The 20,757-nt window shown below is 44.9% G+C and overlaps 1 protein-coding gene across 1 annotated transcript in view; it reads right to left on the bottom strand.

Moving 5' to 3' along the window:
* Positions 1-20,757, bottom strand: part of SLIT3 (slit guidance ligand 3) — a 636,015-nt gene that overhangs the window by 517,582 nt on the left and 97,676 nt on the right. Inside the window, exon 4 of the mRNA XM_016954159.4 lies at positions 10,923-10,994. Within this exon, the coding sequence (XP_016809648.2) occupies positions 10,923-10,994 (72 nt within the window). The remainder of the gene's footprint in view (positions 1-10,922; positions 10,995-20,757) is intronic.

A 20,757-nucleotide genomic window follows, 5' to 3' on the forward strand; every position in this document is an offset into this window, starting at 1 on the left:
TCAAATCCAAGATACTGAGTCCATAGGAAAGCCAGAAGAAAGACAAAGTTACAGATGTTTTTGGTGATTTGAAATTATGCTAGAATTTGGGGCATCAAATTAAAATACTATTTGTCCCCTGGAGGGATTCCCAAATGTTGGTTGAAAATGAGAGATAATTAGGCTCTTTAGAAATGTTTCTGTTGATGCTGAATGTGGTTCAGGAACAAATATTTCAAGATTATTGATGTGGGTACATTTGCATCTTTCAGACAACTGAAGAATGTGTGTTTGGGATCTGTTCACCTCAAAAGGTTGTTATTTTTCTATATACAATGCAGTATTTCCCTAATATTTAATTCCATGGATAGTTTCTAACTCCAGATAAAGAGAATGAAGAATGGTATGGGTGAAAGCTGGCTTCTGGTTCTCGTTCTTAACAAAGAGATGACTATTTGAGTACCCTTGGTGATGCCACAAAACCCTGCCTAGGCTGGCCAACCCCACCACAGGTCACAGGGTGCTGAGAGCAGCACTGATTTTGTGCAGAAAGGGCTCAGCTGTCACAGTTTCAACTCCACAGGTGGGTCTCAGCCACGGAAGTCTGAGAAAGAGCGAGGTGGCAAGAAGCCCACACTTATACCCTCCGGGCTCAGGTTAGACATTTCTGGGTTCTATATTCAGCATCCCAACCACCAGCACATTGGAGTGACACACACAGTAGGCGTTCAACAATACTTTAGTTGTCCCTGGACACACACTTCTCTTCCTAGAAATGGGACAGGAATGTTAACAACAGGGAATTGACTGAGTCCCAAGTATAAGCTGGGTGTTTGTTTTATTTTTCCATTTTCCTCACTCACTACTTTCATATGTAGTAAAGAGAGTACACTGATGTATGAAGGCTTTCAGCTGTATGTGCGAGGAGGTGAGCTTGTCTTGCCATCAGCTGTTCAATGTACCACCATGGCCAAGATTTAGGAGGTTTTTCTGAAGCCCTTACACATACAACCCTTTCTCCCTACATGCCTCCTTTCTTGCAGTGAGGGATTCAGTTGGTCCCAGATTTCACCATTATCTCTAATGGTCCAGTGCTGTTCAACAAAGGTTGGTCTGATTTCCTTAAAGGATGGCTTTTCTCACTCTGGTCCATGGCATGACTCTAGGATGACACAAACATCTTCAGAAAACCATCTTGGAAGGCCCACTAAGTAAACCAGCAAAAGCCCTTACCTTCAAACCAAAGAAAATACTAAATCCATGAAATCACTTAAGCCACCCTTCCAAAGAGAAGGAGATTCAAAATGTTTTATGCAGCAACCTATAAGAAACTCATTTTGTGGGATGTTTCACATTCCAGCCCATGGTTTATTCCCCCATATATCCCTTCCAGTAATATCAACCAGATGTGGCAAAGAAGTCTGTGCAGAATTGTAAAAATTACAAGCACATTCTGTAATTCCAAAGCATTGTAAAGTCACAGCTTGGTTTTCTTTCCTTCTTAAAAAAAATTTAAAAACAATTTCCAAGCTGGCAGAATGTACTTCTCAGTACAAGTATTGCCTGATCACTTTAGAAAACTCTTCTGCTGGCCCACAGGGCTGAAGAGACTAAAATGTAAAACCCAACTCTACCTTTGATAAATTGTAGGGAATTAGAAAGATCTACTTGCTAGCATGTATTTAGGTCTATAAATCTTTTTCTTTCAATGTTTCAAGTATTAATATCCTAGATCTCAGATAGGAGCATGTGCTTATATATACTCATATGCGCTTATAAGTTCAAAATACTGAACCATGAAAGCTTCATAAATTTATGATTGTTATCCCTCTCTCATTCAAGATGTGTTTCTGCATAGAAAGCACATCATAAGGTAGGGAAAAAACTCACAGGAGTAAGAGGGTGAGAAAGTCAGAGAGACCTGAGTTCATTTCTGGTGAGTGAGTGAAACTCAAGCCCAGTTTCCTCATCAGTGTAGCAAGCACAAAAACACCTTTCATGCAGGATTCTTGGGAGGACTGAAGGAGTTGGCATCAACATAAGGTACCTAGCACACATTAGGTGCTCAAAAGATGTTTGGTTCCTTCCTTCAAAATATATAAAATAACAGGGGCTATATGAGATCGATGTTTCTTAAAGTATGCCCCTAAGTGACACACAACAAAATCACCTAGGGTGCCTATTTACAAAGTCAAATTCCCCGGTCCATTCCAAATCTAATGAACCAGACTTCCCGGGTGTGTGGCCTGGGATGCAGCATTTTAACCATCCTTTCAAGATATTTGTTTCTATATGCTAAGTTTGAAAACCAACCATAGCCTAGGTCCTTGCTCTGCTGTGGTGCTAGGCCAGCACAATCACTTCGGAATATGTTAGAAATGCAGATTCTTAGGTCGTGTTCCAGACTTACACAATCAGAATCCACATTTTAACAAGATCCTTAGGTGTTCAGATACATACTAAAGTTTGAGAAGCACTGGTCTAGATTGCTATTCCTAGCTCAAAAATTCTGTAATGCAAGAATCTACAAGGCAATTTAAATGTTGGCTTTGTTATCAACTCTGTGGCAAGTCCACAGGCTTCTATGCTCAGCTGGACACATCCTATTGGAGGAGAGAGACGACACCTCCCAGGCCTTCATCCCTGGCTCTGGCTTCAGGTACTACAGAGAGAATGACACAGCACCCACCATAATCCATTCTCTGTCCACACACAGATTAAAGCAAAACCTGTCTTCAAAAGCATCACAAACTCTGGAATTGATGACATGTGCCATAAAACAAACGCAAGGCTGGCCTCACTGCAGTGTTCAGCGTTTGGGGGAACAGGGAGAAAAATCAGGAAATTGGGACTCAGTTTGCAGGGACATTTTCCATGAGCTTTGGGTGGCTGTGTCCCTGAAAAACGTGACCCCATGTATGAGATGGTGAGGCTGGTCTTGCCGTCCCCTGGCCTCTCAAATCCATGCCAGCGCACAAGGGAGCAGGTCTCTGCATCCAGCTTCAGGCAGGTGGGCAGCCTCTGAAGCCCTACACCAGCCTGATGGATTGGTTTTTCTGTTGCGCTATTATCATTTCACCACATCAGACAATAACTCCACTGGAAAATTGGGTAGTATGGTTTTTGTTTTCTCCACTGGTTTTTCACTTTTATAGCACTGTTTCACATCAATGCAGAGTTTTATAGGGACACATATTGCATGTAGTTATGTTTTAAAGTTTAGTGCCGAATTGGAAGACTAAGGTGGCTGCAAAGGGCTCTGTGAGTAGCAGAAAGCACTACCTAGAGGTACAGGGCTCCAGTCATTCAACAACTCTGAGCTCTTTTAGGGCTTCATAGAGATAAAGGAGCTAGCATTTACTAAATTCCTAACTAGGCGCCTGGCACTTTAGTTAGTAACTTCTCAAAAGTACAGTACAGGAATCATGGTTAGGAATGTGGGCTCTGGTGTCAGGCAAGCTCGAGTTTCAACTTTGGCTCAGCCAGTTACTGGCTCTGTGACCCTGAGCAAGCTGTCTAAATCTCTAGGCCTCTGTTTCTGTATCTCTAAAATGGGGATAATATTGTATCTACCTCTGAAACCTGAGAGGAAGTGACAGAATATAGGTGAAGCACTTTGCAGAGGACCTGCCCCTAGTAAATTCACCACACACATTTGGGAACTGATCAAGGCTGAAATGCCCCTGACCCTCCCTCCCCGAAATGCTTATGTTGAAACCCTAATCCCAATACCTCAGAATATAACCATATTGGAGATCAGGTTGTTAAAGTGGTGATCAGGTTAAAATGAGGCCATTAAGGTGGATCCCTAATCCAACCTAACTAGTGTCCCCATAAGAAGAGGAGGAGACACCAGGGTTATGCTACCACAGAGGCACAACCACGTGAGGAGGCAGCAGGGAAGGTGGCTATCTGCAAGCCAAGGAGAGAGGCACCAGGAGGAACTAATCCAGCCAGCATCTTGATCTTGGACTTCTGTCCTCCAGAACTGTGAGAAAATACATTTCTGTAGTTTAAGCCACTCGGTGTGTGGTATTTTGTGATGGTAGCTGAGCAAGCCATTATAGGAGCTATGATTAGCATTCCTATTGTGTAGCTAACCAACACAAGACTGAAAAAGGTGAGGTCACTTGCCCAGGGTCACCAGAAGGTGGAATTCAAACCCAGGTCTGTCTGGTTCCCAAGTTTCTGATCCTTGCTCTAATATTGGACTGCCTCAAAGAAACATGAGATCATGGTTCTGAATGCAGCTCCCAATTTGTGTGGGCTTGGAGCATGTATACGCGACACCTGTGATAAAAGCAGAAAATGGTGAATATGAAGAGGCGGCGCAGACTAGCCGAGATGAGAGTTCAGAGGAGGACTCAGCCCTGGGAAGCAAGTTCCCTGGTAGCTGGAGTCTAGCAGCCTTGAACTTTTTGGTGGGGAATCTGCTCCACCATGATAACAGCGCCAGTGACTTGGGGCTAAGTTGGTTGGCCACATTGCATATAGTTGTCGGGTGCCTGGGGACTAACTTTCCAAGTCACTTGCAACTCCACTGCCCAAGTGAATGACAGCAGGTTTAGCCTCAGTGGCATTTTTTTTTAAAGCTGTCAAATACCTCGTATAACTGAATGGAGAATAAATAAGTCCTCCATCTGGCTGCGAGTACAACTGCTTATGCAGCTATAGGTTTTTGTTTTTTGTTTTTTTTTGAGACGGAGTCTCACTTTGTCAGCAGGCTGGAGTGCAGTGGCATGATCTCAGCTTACTTCAACCTCTGCCTCCCGGGTTCAAGCGATCCTCCTGCCTCTGCCTCTGAGTAGCTGGGACTACATGCACGCACCACCACACCCTGCTAATTTTTGTGTTTTTAGTAGAGACAGGGTTTCACCATGTTGGCCAGGATGGTCTCTATCTCTTGACCTCATCATCCGCCCACCTTGGCCTTCCAAAGTGCTGGGATTACAAGTGTGAGCCACCGTGGCCGGCAGCAGCTATAAGTTTTAAACCATTACCAAATATGGAACACACTATTTGAACCTGAATCTGGGATAGGTGGGCCAAAAGGAGCCCCTTGGTCTGCTCATCCTTATAGGGCAAGGATAAACTTTTTTTCTTTTCTTTTTCTTTCTTTCTTTTTTTTTTGAGACAGAGTCTCGCTCTGCCAACTAAGCTAGAGTGCAGTGGCACAATCTCAGCTAACTGCCACCTCCACCTCCTGGGATCAGTGATTTTTGTGCCTCAGTCTCCGGAATAGCTGGGATGACAGGCATGCACCACCATGCCCAGCTAATTTTTGTATTTTTAGTAGAGACGGGGTTTCACCACATTGGCCAGGCTTGTCTCAAACTCCTGGCTTCAAGTGATCGGCCCGCCTCGGCTTCCCAAAGTGTTGGGATTACAGGCGTCAGCCACCGCTCCCAGCTGCAACGATAAATTCTTAAAAAAAAAAAAAAAGTTGTGAACCCATGTGTCCCTCACCACTCACCCTCCGCCCTGCTGCAAGCTCTCGCATCTGGTAAAACACAGGAGGTGTATTTTGTTTGTTTGAGATGGGGGTCTCACTCCGTCGCCCAAGCTGGAGGGCAGTGGTGTGATCTCAGCTCACTGCAACCTCTGTCTCCAGGGCTCAAGCGATCCCCGCACCTCAGCCTCCCAAGTAGCTGGGACCACGGGTGCAGGCCATCATGCCTAGCTATATTTTTGTATTTTGGGTAGAGGTGGGGTTTCACCATGTTGCCCAGGCTGGTCTCGAACTCCTGAGCTCAGGCAATCCGACTGCCTTGGCCTCCCAAACTGCTTAGATAACAGGCATGAGCCACTGTGCCCAGCCACGTAGAGGATTTTAATCACTGTCTGAATCTTGCCTTCTGCTCCTTCTAAAGAATTTCTGGCAATATTAACCAGTCAGCCTTTAAATAACCAGAAATCCTTCATTGTCTCTCCCATGAGTAGGTTAAAGAAAAACCTGGAAGAGGATGGCAAAGGGAGAAATTAATAGCCCATAGGCCATGCAAGATCATGCTCCATCCTGTCCTCTCTAGATGAAGCCCAGAGAGGCCAAGTAACATGCCCAGGGCCACACAGCTTACAGGTAGAAGAGCCAGCATGATGACTCAGGTCTTCCCACTCCAAGTGCAGTGTTCATCCAACCCTCCTCTAATTTGGAGACTGGACTCCTTCCCTAGGTGCTACAAAGTTTATACCACAGAGCCCAAAGCCCCAGCATATGCACTACTCTCATCAGCTGACCAGCCAAGGTCAGCCGTGACCATCTTCCATGGAGCATTTACTACATGCTTTGTTCAATGCCAATTATTTTCCCCCAGATAATTCCCATTTATCCTCACAACAACATGGAGAGGTCAGTTCTACCATTGTCTATGTTACTGATAAGAACCTGAGACAAGAGAGGTTAAGTAACTTGCCAAAGGTTTCAGGATACACAGTGGGCAGCCCCTTAACCCTTTCACTTGACTACCTCCTCCTGTCCTCTGTTCTGGGTCAGGTGCTGCAGGAGCCTAGAAAGAACAGAAGCCCAGTCTCCACACTTGACCATGATCTATGTCAGGACGGCAGGGGGCAAATATTTATTGAGTGACCCAAGCATCGTAGAGACCTCACTGGGCATTTTGCAGACCACAGCAATATAAGTTCAGGGAACTTCCAAGATCTGGGATTCTATAGCTCATGTTCTGTGTGTTTGAACACAGAATAAGAGGACAGATACCCCACTAATACACACATGAGTCGGATGGCACTGGCTCTGAGGATGGGTGCACGGAGGGTAGCCAGCAAAATCCCAAGGGAATCCCTTGGATATATGACAGGTCCATCACCAATCCTTTTGAGCATAACTTCAGCTGCCCATGGTAATTAGCATGGCAGTGTGGTATGGTAGAAAACATAAGGACTTGGCAGAGACACAGATGTGTACTGAGTCCCAGTTCCATTGCATCCTAGTTATACAACTATGGGTAAGTTAGATACCCCTAAGCTTTAGAAATAGATTTAATGATTCTCTTCGCATGATTGTTGTGATGGTTAAGTCTAAGCATTGAGGCAAAGTGCCCAGTACAGTACTGCTTCTTAGATAGATGGGATATATATATATATATGCAGTAATCTAAACTTTGAGCTTTAATTTCCTCCTCTATAAAATAAGAGCATTGATTGAGGCTTAGGCAGGGAACTCCCAGTAGAGACAAATGCAGACTCTGGAGTCAGGTTTACCCAAATGTGAACCAAATGTGAATCCTGGTTCTGCCGCTAAGTAGTTGTATGATATTTTTCAAATTCTTTAACCTTTCTGCACTTGTTTCACATCTATAGAACAGTACTAACCATAGTACCTATCCCACAGAGTTGTTAGGAGAATTAAATGAGTTAATAGACATGAAGTGCTCAGAACAGCACCTGGCACTCAACGTGTTTGCTAGCACTATTATCTATCTGAAAGTGCTATTGTAAGGATCCAAAGTACTCAAAGCGCAGGGAACTGTATACAGTGAATGCTCAATACACTAGCAGACATCTGTTATTTTTACATTTCACATCCCCTCTTCTGTCTTCTGATAACAAAATTACTCTCTACTATGGGGAACCCATTCTCTAAGCAAGTGGGATGAACACAGCTTGATAATCAGAGGACACCATCTCATTAGCAACATTGATTGGCTGGGACATGGGCATATATGACCAAGCATTGGTTGGCTGGGACATGGGCATATATGACCAAGCTAAGTAATCAGTGTCTACCCTCAGTTCTTTCTGACAGGAACATTGACCAAGGCCCTCTTCACCAGGATCTCTGAATTAGTGCATTTTGAGTCTTTTGCATTAGCTCACAAACAAGTCCACGGTTCCAAGGGAGTGAAGGAGCAAGATGAAGACTTAATGACATCACCAAGCCCCCGGATCCAGCTGTTCCTGAAGCCATTCATAACTACCACTGCTCTTCTCAGTTATGTGAATCAATATATTGCCTCTTTGGGCTAAACTAACTTTAGTCACTAAACTAACTTCTGTCACTTGCTAGTGAGTGGTGTTATAGTCACAGCATAGGTTCTAATAAATATTATTTCCCTTTTCATTACTATTCAAAGCCTGTTTTTATTACATGACTATAGACTTTCCAAGAGATATTCTTCAGATAAACACGAAATATTAAGTAGTTTTGCCCATAAGACTAATAAAAAAAGTGGTATCAAGAATTGTTTATCCCACATGGCATACTCTGGTGTAGCCACCCACATAGAATCCACATTTAGCATGAAAAATGCCTCACTGTGTCTATTGAGATGCAGTGCTCTTTCAAAACAGAGCCAGTGGCATATGTATACACACTCATGATTGCACAGCTATTGATTTCTAATTTGTACCCTGCTTACTTCCAAAAAGGCTCTGGAGTGGCTGACAAAATAAGACAATGACACAAGAGGGCCATTAAGAAAAATCAAAGATCAAGCCCAGAGAGAAAAAGGGATTGCTGATTATAGCCCAAACTTGGCTATATAGCTGCTTCAATAAAAAAATTATATTTAGCTCTCAGCTTTTTGGCAGCCATTCAAAGTGTGTCATAATAGGGCACATAGAGAACTGGGCATCCTTCATGTCTACAGCTCAACACCCAGAACAGAGGCCATGCTGGAACAGACACCCAGGGAAAACCTTACTGAATGCGTGAGTGAATGAATAAATGAATGAATAGTGGATAAAAGAATCAAAGCTCACCAAGGGCACTGTTTATATCTTTAGGCCTATATCATTCATTTATTCATCTACCCATTCAACCATCACTGACGGAGTGCCTATGTGTGCCGAGCTATGCCCGGACACGGATCCAGCAAGAGATGGATACCAAAATGAGTCAAATACCATTCCTGCCTTCCCAGCTGCAGCTCTCTGACTTGAAGCAAAAGCTCAGGGTAATTTACCTCAATGCTTGTTGCAACTCCTAGTCTCTTCATGCCTCCCAGAGAAAGGAGATCAGAAACTGAGGTTGTAAAGACAGGAATTGTAGGAGTAATAATAGTTGTCTTGGTGCTTACACTTATACAGCACTTTACAAAACACAAGTACACCATGATCTCATTGGATACTTACAGTTCCTCTACAAGGTAGGTAAAAGGGAGGAGAGGGTATCTCCCTTTACTGATGATATTTAGATACCGAAGGAAAAGTGACTCTCTCAAGCTCTCTCAGGACGTGGCAGATGACATAACTCATAGGTTCCCCATGCCCACGTGCCTGGCTCCCAGAATCTCAGATACCTGTTATCACCACTTGAAATTCCTACTTTGCCTGGATCAGGAAGGTTTCTGTGAGCAAGAACCAGCCCACCTGACATCCTGCAGCAGCTGGGATGCTCAGACCCCACCCACATAAAGTTGTCCAGCTTTCCAGCCTCCCAGGTACCTTCCCTTTGCCTTTAAACTGATGCTTATGTCTCAGATGAATAGTATATACTCTGCTGTAGTACTTAGTTAACAGCAGGTTGAAAGGTGCAATGCAATACTGGGTGGAGAGAAGGTGATTACGTGAGCACCTAAGGGCAGGGCTATGAAAGGCAGGGGATGTTACAAACCAGGGTGGTTTCTGGTATGCCCATTTGGCATAGTTTATCCAGCTCTTCTGGACCCCCGGGCTGCTGAACAGCATTTCCTCCGCCCCCATGCCCATCCAGGCAGACCCAGACTGGAAGAGTAAAAAGGAGGGTATAGCCTTTCCTACATTTAGCAAAGTCAGCCAGGGCGACTGAGCCAGAGAAATGGGGCACACAGCAAGAGGAGACCTGACAAAGTGCAGGTGTGTCCTAGAGAAGGCAAGCGAGACCACTGCATGATTGGAATACCAGCCAACCCTTGCCTGTTCTTGTTCCAGCAAAGTGCCCTTTTAAAATAAATTTATGTATATAGTCTCTGTGTGTGTGTGTGTATAGACATATAGAAATACATATTCCTAATTCAGAACTCATTCGTAAGTGCACACACTGACATGTGTTTCATGTTTCCCAATTTATCCCAGAGCCTATATGCAGTGTTTGGCTGCACAAGTAGGCATTAAATGCAACCACTGGGAATGAGAATGGTGGCCACAACGTTGGAGCCTCCCTGCAATGTTAAAGCCTTCCCAGCCAGGCTGTAAATCTTGCTACTTGACTGCAAAGCCATCCAGGACTGTGTCGCTTCATTCAGAAAGGTGTACCTTAGGCGATTCAGTACACCCCATGAACTGAGTCACTGCCAGCATGATTTCAGGTTCACTGTCGATAATTTAATTAGCACTTGCCTGACATCTACAATACATGAATCACAGTCTCCACCCTCACCTGCAACTCCAGCTCCTGGGCTTCCAAATTCTCCCACTGAATAAATAGAAGTATCTCCAACTCTCCCCTCTCCTCATTTTATCCTGGACCTCTGAAGAGAATAAAGCAAAATTCAACACATTTCTTCCTTTTCCCACAAAATCATAACCCCCCAGACCCAGAGTTCCTAGACTGGCAGCGCTAGGAAGTGGGAAAAAGGCAGGAGCTGCTTCAACCAGCAAGGTGATGAGGTTGCCGTGTTCGGTCCAAACCTTTGCCTTCTGAGACCACTGACAGTCTCGTGTGAATAAACCTATCTCAAACCCCACCTCAGGGAATTTCCCTGAAGTAAGTTCAGACCCACAATAAATGGAAGCATCGCCTCCCTCCTTGCAAGGCAATGATGGATTACCACACATCACTAGTCCTCACTGGTCACGCAAGCCGCTGATGTCTGAGAGAAGGAGCAAGAAGTCAGGCCTGGAAGTGTTTGTTGGGGGTAGACGTCATGTCAAAGCCCTGCTCCAAGTCTCTACGTCAGGGCCTAACTGCCAAGCTCCACACGGCACGGCGCTCCACAAACCACATCCTCCACATCACCAAAGCCAGGCAAGGCACAAGGTAGAGAACACAAGGCAACTCTACTCACAGTCTGGTGAGCTTCGGCGTGCTCTGGAAAAGCAATTCTGGAAGGACTTGCAGCTTATTCTTGTTCAGGCGCCTAAAGAGGAAAGAGAATGGAAGGATGTCAAGGGGACATTAAACCAGATCAAATGTATTCAGATACCACTTTAATCAATCAGTCAATCAATCAATAGGCATTAAGAGACTCTCTACGTCTTTCAGTATGGGCTGCTCAACACATGTAAGGTATATTCCCTGTTGGCGGGGCTTAGAGTCAGGTTGGGAATGCAAAGCAAAGGTCAGTCAAAAGTAAAAACACAGCACATGCGCTGTGCTGCCACACCTCCATCAGTCTTGGAGAGACATCACTAATGGATCACAGTATTCCTTCCCATGGACTCCAGACAAGACTTTTGAACTTTTCTCACCATGAGCTCCGTGTAGCTATTACTGAGTGATGAAACTGGCATGTGAAATACACACCTAAAAACATCAATGGGCCAGGCACGGTGGCTCACGCCTGTAATCCCAGTACTTTGAGAGGCTGAGGCAGGCAGATCATGAGGTCAAGAGATCGAGACCATCATTGGGCAACATGGTGAAACCCCGTTTCTAATAAAAATACAAAAAAATTAGCTGGGCGTCGTGCTGCATGCCTGTAGTCCCAGCTACTTGGGAGGCTGAGGCAGGAGAATCGCTTGAACCCAGGAGGCAGAGGTTGCAGTGAGCTGAGATCGTGCCACTGCACTCCAGCCTGGCGACAGAGCAAGACTCTGTCTCAAAAAAAAAAAAAAAAAAAAAAGAAGAAGAAAAAGAAACCTTAAATGAAATATCAGAGGAAATATTCAGGATCCTAAACAGTGATCGTGGGAGCAGATAGCAGTTGCTTCAGGAACAAAGAAGAGGGCAGGGCAGATCACCTTGGATTGAGGAACAAAATGGAATTCTGGCCATCTTGGCTCTGTGGACCAGAGTAGGATTCCATTGTGAGTTTTGTGGGTCCTTGGCAATTTTGCCTTTGTGGGCTGCTTTCTCCATCAAAATTTTTTTTAATATTACATTTTATAACTATGTCGGTATAAATGCAAATATATTATTACATAACATTTCTACCCAAAAGTTCATTTTTGTCTTCCAATATTAGAAGAAATTAAAACATTTTCATGGGCCCCTAACAGTATTGTAGACCCTTATCACCATCCCTGGAGGTGGAGAAGTAGGCCCTGGGTCAGGGACCAAGGTCTGGGCATGAGGTATGGCTTGTGGCAAAATCTGCCCAGTAGGGATGGCTCACATTGGATGCTGGCCAACAGAGCCAGTTTCTCTTAAGCATGGTCAACGCTAAACACCCACAGAAAGGCTATCTGAGTTTTTAAGTGACACAGAGCCATCATTATGATCTCCATGAAGGCTGCTTTCTTCGGAGCACTGGGCCAAGAGAGACGCCCTGCTGCATGCTAGCCCCATGCCCCTCTACCCTAGTGAGTTGACACAGCCTAGCAAGGGAAACAGGAAGCCACCCAAACCATGATTAAAGCATACACCCCACAGTCCCCAGAATCTTTCAGAGCCAAAGAGCAGTTCATAGCCTGGATGAATTTTTCTACTTAGAGTGAATTGAGTATGGCCTATTACATGATGTAACTATATGATCCCCATCTGAGAGCTAAAGCAAACTAAGGAATAGAAAAGGTGAGCTTCTCCCTAGCTCCTGGCCCGAAAGCCCTGGCCCCCTTCCCCTGCCACCAAGCAGACATGATTTCCTATTTGGGATTTTGCTCCCATTTCCCCCCTTTCTTCCTAGGTCTATGGACAACAACTTTAGAGGGATGAGCGACTAGAAGGAGGTCAAGCAGGACAAAGCATGTGATAGAGAAGCATTGAAGACTTCATATAATAAGCCCACTGTCAAGAGGGTGCTACTCAGCCTGACAGCCATGCAGCGAGTGGGTAAGCACTGGGCAAGGATGCCATCCACGAGACTCCTGATGAGGAGGAGGCAAGGAGGAAAGGCTGGAAAGTTGGATAAGATAAGCTCTAATTCCCTGGCCACCACTGGGGCTGACTCTTGTTTTGTTTTGTTTGAGACGGAGTCTCGCTATGTTGCCCAGGCTGGAGTGCAATGGTGCAATCTCGGCTCGCTGCAACCTCCACCTCCCAGGTTCAAGTGATTCCCCCACCTCCGCCTACCGAGTAGCTGAGATTACAGGTACGCACCACCATGTCTGGCTAATTTTTGTATTTTTAGTAGAGACAGTTTTCACCATGTTGGCCCGACTGTTCTCAAACTTCTGACCTCAAGTGATCCGCCCGCCTCAGCCTCCCAAAGTGCTGGAATTACAGGAGTGAGTCACCGTGCCCGGCTGAGGGCAGCCTGACTCTTACCTCAGCTTTTTATTTTTAAAAAATTGCAGTAAAATCACATATCATGAGATTTATCTTCTTAGCAATAAAAAAAACTGTACACTAAAAGTGTAGTTAGTTCAGTAGCGTTGAGTATATTCACATCATTGAACAACTAATCTCCAGAACTTTTTCATCTTGCAAAACCGAAATTCTGTCCCTGTTGAACAATAACTCCCCATCCCTCCTTCTCCCAGCCCCTGGCAATCACCGTTCCACTGTCTGTCTCTGATTTTGCCTGGTGCTCTTTGACCACTGCCAGTATCTGCTTTTTGTGTGTTCCCATCACTAAAGTAGAAAAAAAAAAGTGGGGGACTCCAGGAAGAGGAGGATGAGGCAACATCTATTTTTATGTTTTGAGTAGTTCCCATGTACTCAGCGATAACAGGTGGAAGCCGTTGGAACTGGAGAAGGCTTGATGTGATGTATGCGGGATTCACCGGGGCTGGGCACAGGTCTGGCTATATTGTGCTCTTGCTGTGGGATCTGAGGCAAGCTATCTAGCCCTTTGGACCTCAGTTTTGGATCTGCAAAATGGGTTACAGTGAGCCTTAAATGACACAGTGTCTACGCAAGCGTTCAGCACTGCAATAAGAGCATGACAACAGTGATGATAACGGTATGGATTGAGTTCTACATGCATGTCAAATGCCATGCCATGTGCTACACAGGCAGGATCATAACTGCAGCAGTGCTCATGGTAGGTGTCATTATTAATCCTGTTTCATACAGAATGAACCTGAAGCCTGGGGAGGTCAAGCCATCCCCAAGGCCACAATGTCAGGAAGTGGTAGTGGCAGGATTTGCACCCAGTCGGTCAGATTCCAGAGCTCTAGTTCTGAACCACCATGCTACTCAAAGCCTTTCAATAAATAACAGCTCCCTCTCCCTTTCCCTTTCTTAATTTTTCTGTTTCTTTTCATCCAGAGCTGCCACTTCCTCCAACCCATCCAAGGCAACGAACCACCCTGTGTACATTGCCTTCCCTGGAAAGGAACTCTCTTGGAGGTCCCCAAGGCAAGAACTGAGTCTCTATGTGGGTCTGTCTGGAACCACCCTCTATTGTCACAACTGTACAAAGTCTTTTAAGAGTTATATTCAGAGAACCAACACTCCATTCCAGGCAAAAATCCTAAAACCCAGCTTGCTGCTGTCTTCAGTGAGTAGGGTGTTCGGTTTGCTGAAAACCCTAAACCAGAGTTGAAGCTAAAAATAAAACCAGCTTGGCTCCAAGGCTCCTGGAAGGGAAGGAATCATTTTCAGTTTTTTGCCGGTATTTGTGGCTGGACAAAAATAAAAATATAACTAAATTTAGCCAATTGTGTGCTGCCCACTGCTTCATAAACCCTGAATGAGGATTCTGGGACAGATGGGTGGGGCTCTGCTCCCAAAAGCCTTAGGACCTTTCCACTTAAGCTCGAGCAGGTCGCCTGCTGGTTCTCAATATCAGAAGGAGCTAGATACTGTATTTCCAGGTAACTCCAGGATTTACTCATATTTACTGAGTGAACAGCCGGGCCTGGAGAGTCTTCCTTGAAAAGATGATGAAGGCTCCAAGCTGCATAAGGTACACTTCCCATGTGGCTTCTGTGAAAGCAGCCCCTCAACAGGAAAATGAACAGAATGAGACATGCTGTTCTCCTGATAAACAGGTAAGTGCCGGGTGCAGACAGTGGCTATTGGCCATGGTACACTCATGCCATCTGCTGTTCTGTTACTCTGGGTCCAGAGGTGGAGATCTCCTGCCATAGTTCAAGCTGGAAGTAAATCCATGATTACTGAATGGAGAACAGGACTGAATGGAACTCATATGAGGACAGAACTGAGGAAGTCAGCAAATGAGATGTGGGCCAGGGCAATGACAGGATAAGGCCTTCCTAGGTATTCCCTCTCCCACTAAGATCAAAACTCCTCATCTTTCCTGATGCAACAATGGGGAGCATAAAGGTAAAAAAAAAAAAAAAACAACTGGCTGCTGAGTTGCAAAGCCATACTGCTTTTCAGCTTGAATTGAGAAGCACTAAGAAATAGGCCCTTGTCTTTGTGGAACCACTAAAGGCCTTTCTAGATGTACCTGGGTGTAAGATATAAATAGAAGTTTTTGCCACTTCATCGAACCCATCCATGTATCCATTCAACCATTCATCCATCCAACTGTTCATTTATCTGTACATCCAACCACCATCCATCCATCAACCAACCCATCTACCCAAGCATTCACTCATCCATCCAACCACCATTTACCCATCCATCCATTCTTTCATTTCTCCAGTTTTTCAATATGAACATACAAAAATGAATAAGATACAGTCCCTTCTTTTAAAAATGTCATATGCTAGTGAAGAAGACAGACCTGAAAACAAAAAATTGCCATGTTCTTGAAAGTGAAGGTGTCATGGGAACACAGTGGAGCAGCAGCTAACCCAGTCCTTGTTAAAAGAAGGCTTCCCAAGGAAGATGGTTTTGAGTTTAATTTTAAAGGATGACTAGAACTCTTTAGGAGACAGAGATGGAGACTTCTAGACTGAGAGAACAGTATGTGCTCTGTACTCCATGGAGGGCCAGGAGACAGGAGCATTTGGGAAGCAGGCTTGCACTGCTAGAACACAGAGGTGACCTGCGAACACAAGTGATGAAGGTGTACAACTAGGCAGCAGTCATACCACAAAGGGCCTTTTTATCCATAATAAAGAATTTGGGTTTGGCTTTTTACAGATAGTAAGAGGGAGCCAGAGAAAGGGTTTGAGCAAGGGAGTGATAATCTGGTTTGAATTTTAAAAAGTTCTCGGCCGGGCGTGGTGGCTCATGCCTGTAATCCCAGCACTTTGGGAGGCCAAGGTGGGCAGATCACGAGGTCAGGAGCTCGAGACCAGCCTGGCCAACATGGTGAAACCCCGTCTCTACTAAAAATATAAAAATTAGCTTGGCATGGGGATGCACATCTGTAATCCCAGCTACTCGGGAGGCTTAGGCAGGAGAATCACTTGAACCCAGGAGGCAGAGGTTGTGGTGAGCTGAGATCACACCACTGCAAGCCAGCCTGGGCGACAGAGCAAGACTCCAACTCAAAAAACAAACAAACAAACAAACTATACACACACACACACACACACACACACATACATATACACATGTCTCCTGAGTACCAGTAAGCCCAGTTTGGAGGAGGTTGAAATCGGAAGCAGGAAAACCAGTTAAAAGTGTTCTTGGGTAACTAGTGTCTCTGCATGAAGACCTGATTAAGGATAACAGTGCGGCTGAAGTGTAGGAGAGAGAGGTGAGGTATAATCGGCTGGTTTTTGTGACAGGATGTACGTGAGGATTCAGGGAGTTACAGGAGTGCAGGTATGAAAAGTCGCTCCAGGTGGGGTAACTGATCAGTCAAATTACCAATCCCTAATGAGAGGAATAGAGAAGGGAGGAACACTGTGCGGAAGGTGGTGTGTTTAGATTCAGGATTTCTGCAATGCTGAAATCTCTCAAATATGTTTTGACAGCTAATAGCAGTAGTTAGTAATAATACTAAAACCATGAGCCAGGCATTGTACTGAGCACTTTACATGCACTACCTCATTTAATCTCCATGGAAACGTTCGGAGGCCAGTGCTCTTAGCATCCCTATATTTAGGAAATACTGGCCTAAGAAGGTTAAGAACTTGCCCAAAGTCAAGCTTGACCAACGTGATAGTTGGTGGGACTTGAACTCAGGTGCCTGCTGCTAAGCCTGTGCTCTTACCTACTATGTGTAGTGAGAATTCTTAATTTAGCCCTTCATTATAGACTGTCTTATCATCTAAGTTTCAAGGACTAAGGGTGGGAAATACAACTAGAAAGTCCTTTGCGTCCCAACAGTAGCCAACACAGCATCAGGCACACAAAGAACCTTCCAGAAGGGCCTGCTGAATTTCATGAATAAATCAAAAGGTAGGAAAGGCCAGCTAGGGGAGCCTGATGAATCAATAGACCTGCTGATCCGGGAAGTCACACTGTGTGAGGGTAAACAGGGCTCCCAGAGGGCCTGCCTACCTGAGTCTGTCTTCATCGTTCAGAAACTTCTTAGAGACTCAGCTTTCAGAGGTATCAATCTCACTGACAAGCAAGGTGAGCAGGGCGAAGGGGTCACTACTTCCCCTCCCTCAGGAAAGGGAAGGGGTGAGGGGCCACTAGGGCCTGGGCATGGCCCACTGCACATCAAATCCCCTCCTTTCCTCAGGGAGCTGTGGGCTGTCAGCTGCCCAATCAGGCCTGAGGGAGGAAGAAAGTCAAAGTGTGCTAACCCCTACAAGTCACCAGGACTGCTTGCTTTAGTAATGAACTCAATTGTTTCCCCTTCCCCAGGCAGCTTCTTAGGCAGCCTGAATTCTTTCTCCGTCTACTGGTACTTTCAGAAACACTCACATGTCTCAACAACAAGAACCCAAGCAGCTTTGTTATCTAGTGCAAAAGCTCCAAGCCACCCCCAATGGAGAGAGGGAGAGGGACAATGCTTCCTGCCAGCTGCTGCTCCAGGCCAGCAAGCACCAGGGATGATGACTACAGACTCCGGGCAAGGGCAGAACCAAACTTCACAGGCCTCAAACATCAGTTCAGAGATGACATCATCAACTATGAAGATGTACAGATGTCACTATAAATCAGGGGCAAAAAACTTGAACTCTGGAGAGTCAAAAGAGTAGAGATCCTTGATCTGGGGCTGTTCCCACTAGTTGTTTACTGTAGTCACTGAAGGCCTCTTACTTCCTTGGTTTCCTCACCTGTCTAACAGTCAATTCAGGCTTTTTTTTCTTGCTATGCAAATTTTCATAATGCAAACTGGATGTAATCTGAGCAATTCAGCAAGGAAGCTAATTTGTGATGGTTGTTGGTTTATACCAGTGTCATGATCAGGAATGGTCCCCATATGTGGGCAGGAAAGCCTAATGGTTTACAGACTCAATACCCAGGGCCATTTTAGTTGAATGATGCTATTCTTTGCCTTTGAGGCTTCCCTTTTTTGGAGGGACCAAGCAGCTTCATTGAGATATAATGGAGCTTCCTTATAGTAAGTGTGGACCAACCCACAATTTATTTTGATGGCTTAGCCGCGAGTTGACCTGAGATTTGTCTTCCATGGTATTCAGTATTTGATCAATGACATTTAGGCTGGCTTACATCAGTTTTGAAATCAGTTATTTTTTAGTTTGTAAGTTCTGAAAGTCCTAATAGCAATTAAAAACCCCTTTATTTTTGACATTTCTATAGGAGAAAGAAGTTTGTGGTCATACTTTAAAATTCTGATCCCTAAGCAGTTTTTTTTACCCTCACTGAAGATGTTTGCAAGAACCCTTTTAAAAAATAACCTAAAGATTATTTTAGGAACACAATTATTATGTAATAGCAAAACATGTACCTCATGGGATATCTGAGAGGGCTGAATGGTTTAACATCTGTAAAGGGCTTTGCAATGTTTCTCAAGGGCTCAGTAAGTGGTAGCTGTTACAGCTACTGTTATTATCACTATAATTGTCCCTAGATGTCCCAAGAGGTTGGAAATTCAGGAGATTTATTTCTCCTTCATAGATGACTATATCGGTCAGCAAGGCAATAACAAATGAACTCCAAAATCTCAGTGGGTTAACACAATAAACACTTATTCCACATTCACGTAAAGGGCTTGTTCCATGTGGTATGATACCTTAGAGAACATGTGGCCTCCAAGGCTGCTGTGCCAGGGGAAGAGAAGGAAGGAGGAAGTATATCAGCTCTTAACTCCCTTGACCCAGCAGTGACTCATACCACTTCTCACATGATTGGGCAGAACTAGTCACATGGCACAAACCTAGCTGCAAAGGAAGCTGGGAAATCTACAGGAACACTTGGATATTTTGTTGAGGACTATCTTAACCACCAGTATGCCTTAAGCATCAAAACAGCACAGATCTCTTTGTCAGCCAGGTGCAGTGGCTCATGCCTACAGTCCTAGCACTTTGGGAGGCCAAAGCGGGAGGATTGCTTGAGTCCAGAAGTTTGAGAGCAGCCTGGGAAATATAGTGAAACCTCATCTCTACAAAAAATCCAAAGAATTAGCTGAGCATGGTGCCACACACCTATAGTCACAGCTACTCAGGAGGCTGGGTGGGAGGATTGCTTAAGCTTGGGAGGTGGAGGTTGCAGTGAGCCAAGATCATCCCACTGCATTCCAGCCTATGCAACAGAACAAGAGCCTATTTCAAAAATAAATAAATAAAATAAAATAAAATAAAAATCTCTGTCCTTGTCCATCTATCCATCCTTCCTTCCTTTTTTATGTTCACATAGGGCACTTACTACTATGAGCTAAGTGTTGTGTTAGGTGTTTTATCTGTATTATCTCACTTCATCCTTAAAGCAACTCTTGAAGCAGACACTGTTACAGTCATTAAGATAAGGAAACTGAGGCACAGCAAGGTTATGTAGCTTTTCCAAAACCACACAGCCCAAATTTAAGGCTTGAACAGAGGTCTCTTGGACACTAAAACCTGTGATTTTAACCCCCTTGCCATTCTGCTTCTCTAACTTTTTGGAGCCTTGGTTGACAGAAGGATGCCCAATAATCCCAGCAGGGAGGATAGAAACAAGGAATATTTGCTGGCCATGCCTCTCTGGTTTCAGAAGAAGGCTATGAGAGTCTCAGGAAATCCTTGCCCTATTTATGTGGTTATAGAGAACTCTGGGGGCTTGGTCAGGATCACATCCTACTGAGATCCAGATCAGGACTCAAGTATGAAAAGAAAACAAGCACAAAGCCCCCCCACCCCACCCCTGCCCGCAACACACACATACCAAACAATCTCTTTTGACCTTTCCTGTACCTCACATTGGATTACTTTTTCTCCAATGACATGGCTGTTAGGGAAATGTAGAGTACATAATGGCCTGAGCCTGCCTTGCCTCTGACCCCTGCCCTGGCTACTCCCATATGGCCCTGATGCCCAAATGCCCCTGCATCCAGAAGACCTTGATTTCAGGAGAAACGAAGGGGGTGAGGGAGAAGATGGACAAGAGTCCTGTCTACACAGAGGTGGAAAATCACTGGTTCTGCAGAGAATGGGCCAAAAGGCACTGTGAGTCCTCTAGTTCCAGGATGGCTGACTCACAGGCCTAAGTAAATTTTGCCCAGAGCAATGCAGGGGAACCCCAGAGGCCGTAGCCAATAGGTTGCTTTATCTAGGACTAAAGTCAAGGGCATGGGTCTCTGGGGAGCCCCAGAAGATTGTACAAGGGTATATATTAGTACACTAGGGCTCAGACTCCAAGAAAACATATCTAGGGTGGAAGAAAGCACATATTTATGCGTGCATGTGAATGTGCACACACACACACACACAGCAGATAATAATGTACATGCAAGTTAATAGTCATTTATAACTTCAGAGCTGGCCAGACCCATTTCAGGCAGTCAGACCACTTGGCAATCACCAAAGCTGCATCCCTATAGT

The sequence above is a fragment of the Pan troglodytes genome, chromosome 4 (genome assembly GCF_028858775.2).
Source record: "Pan troglodytes isolate AG18354 chromosome 4, NHGRI_mPanTro3-v2.0_pri, whole genome shotgun sequence".
NCBI lineage: Eukaryota > Metazoa > Chordata > Mammalia > Primates > Hominidae > Pan > Pan troglodytes.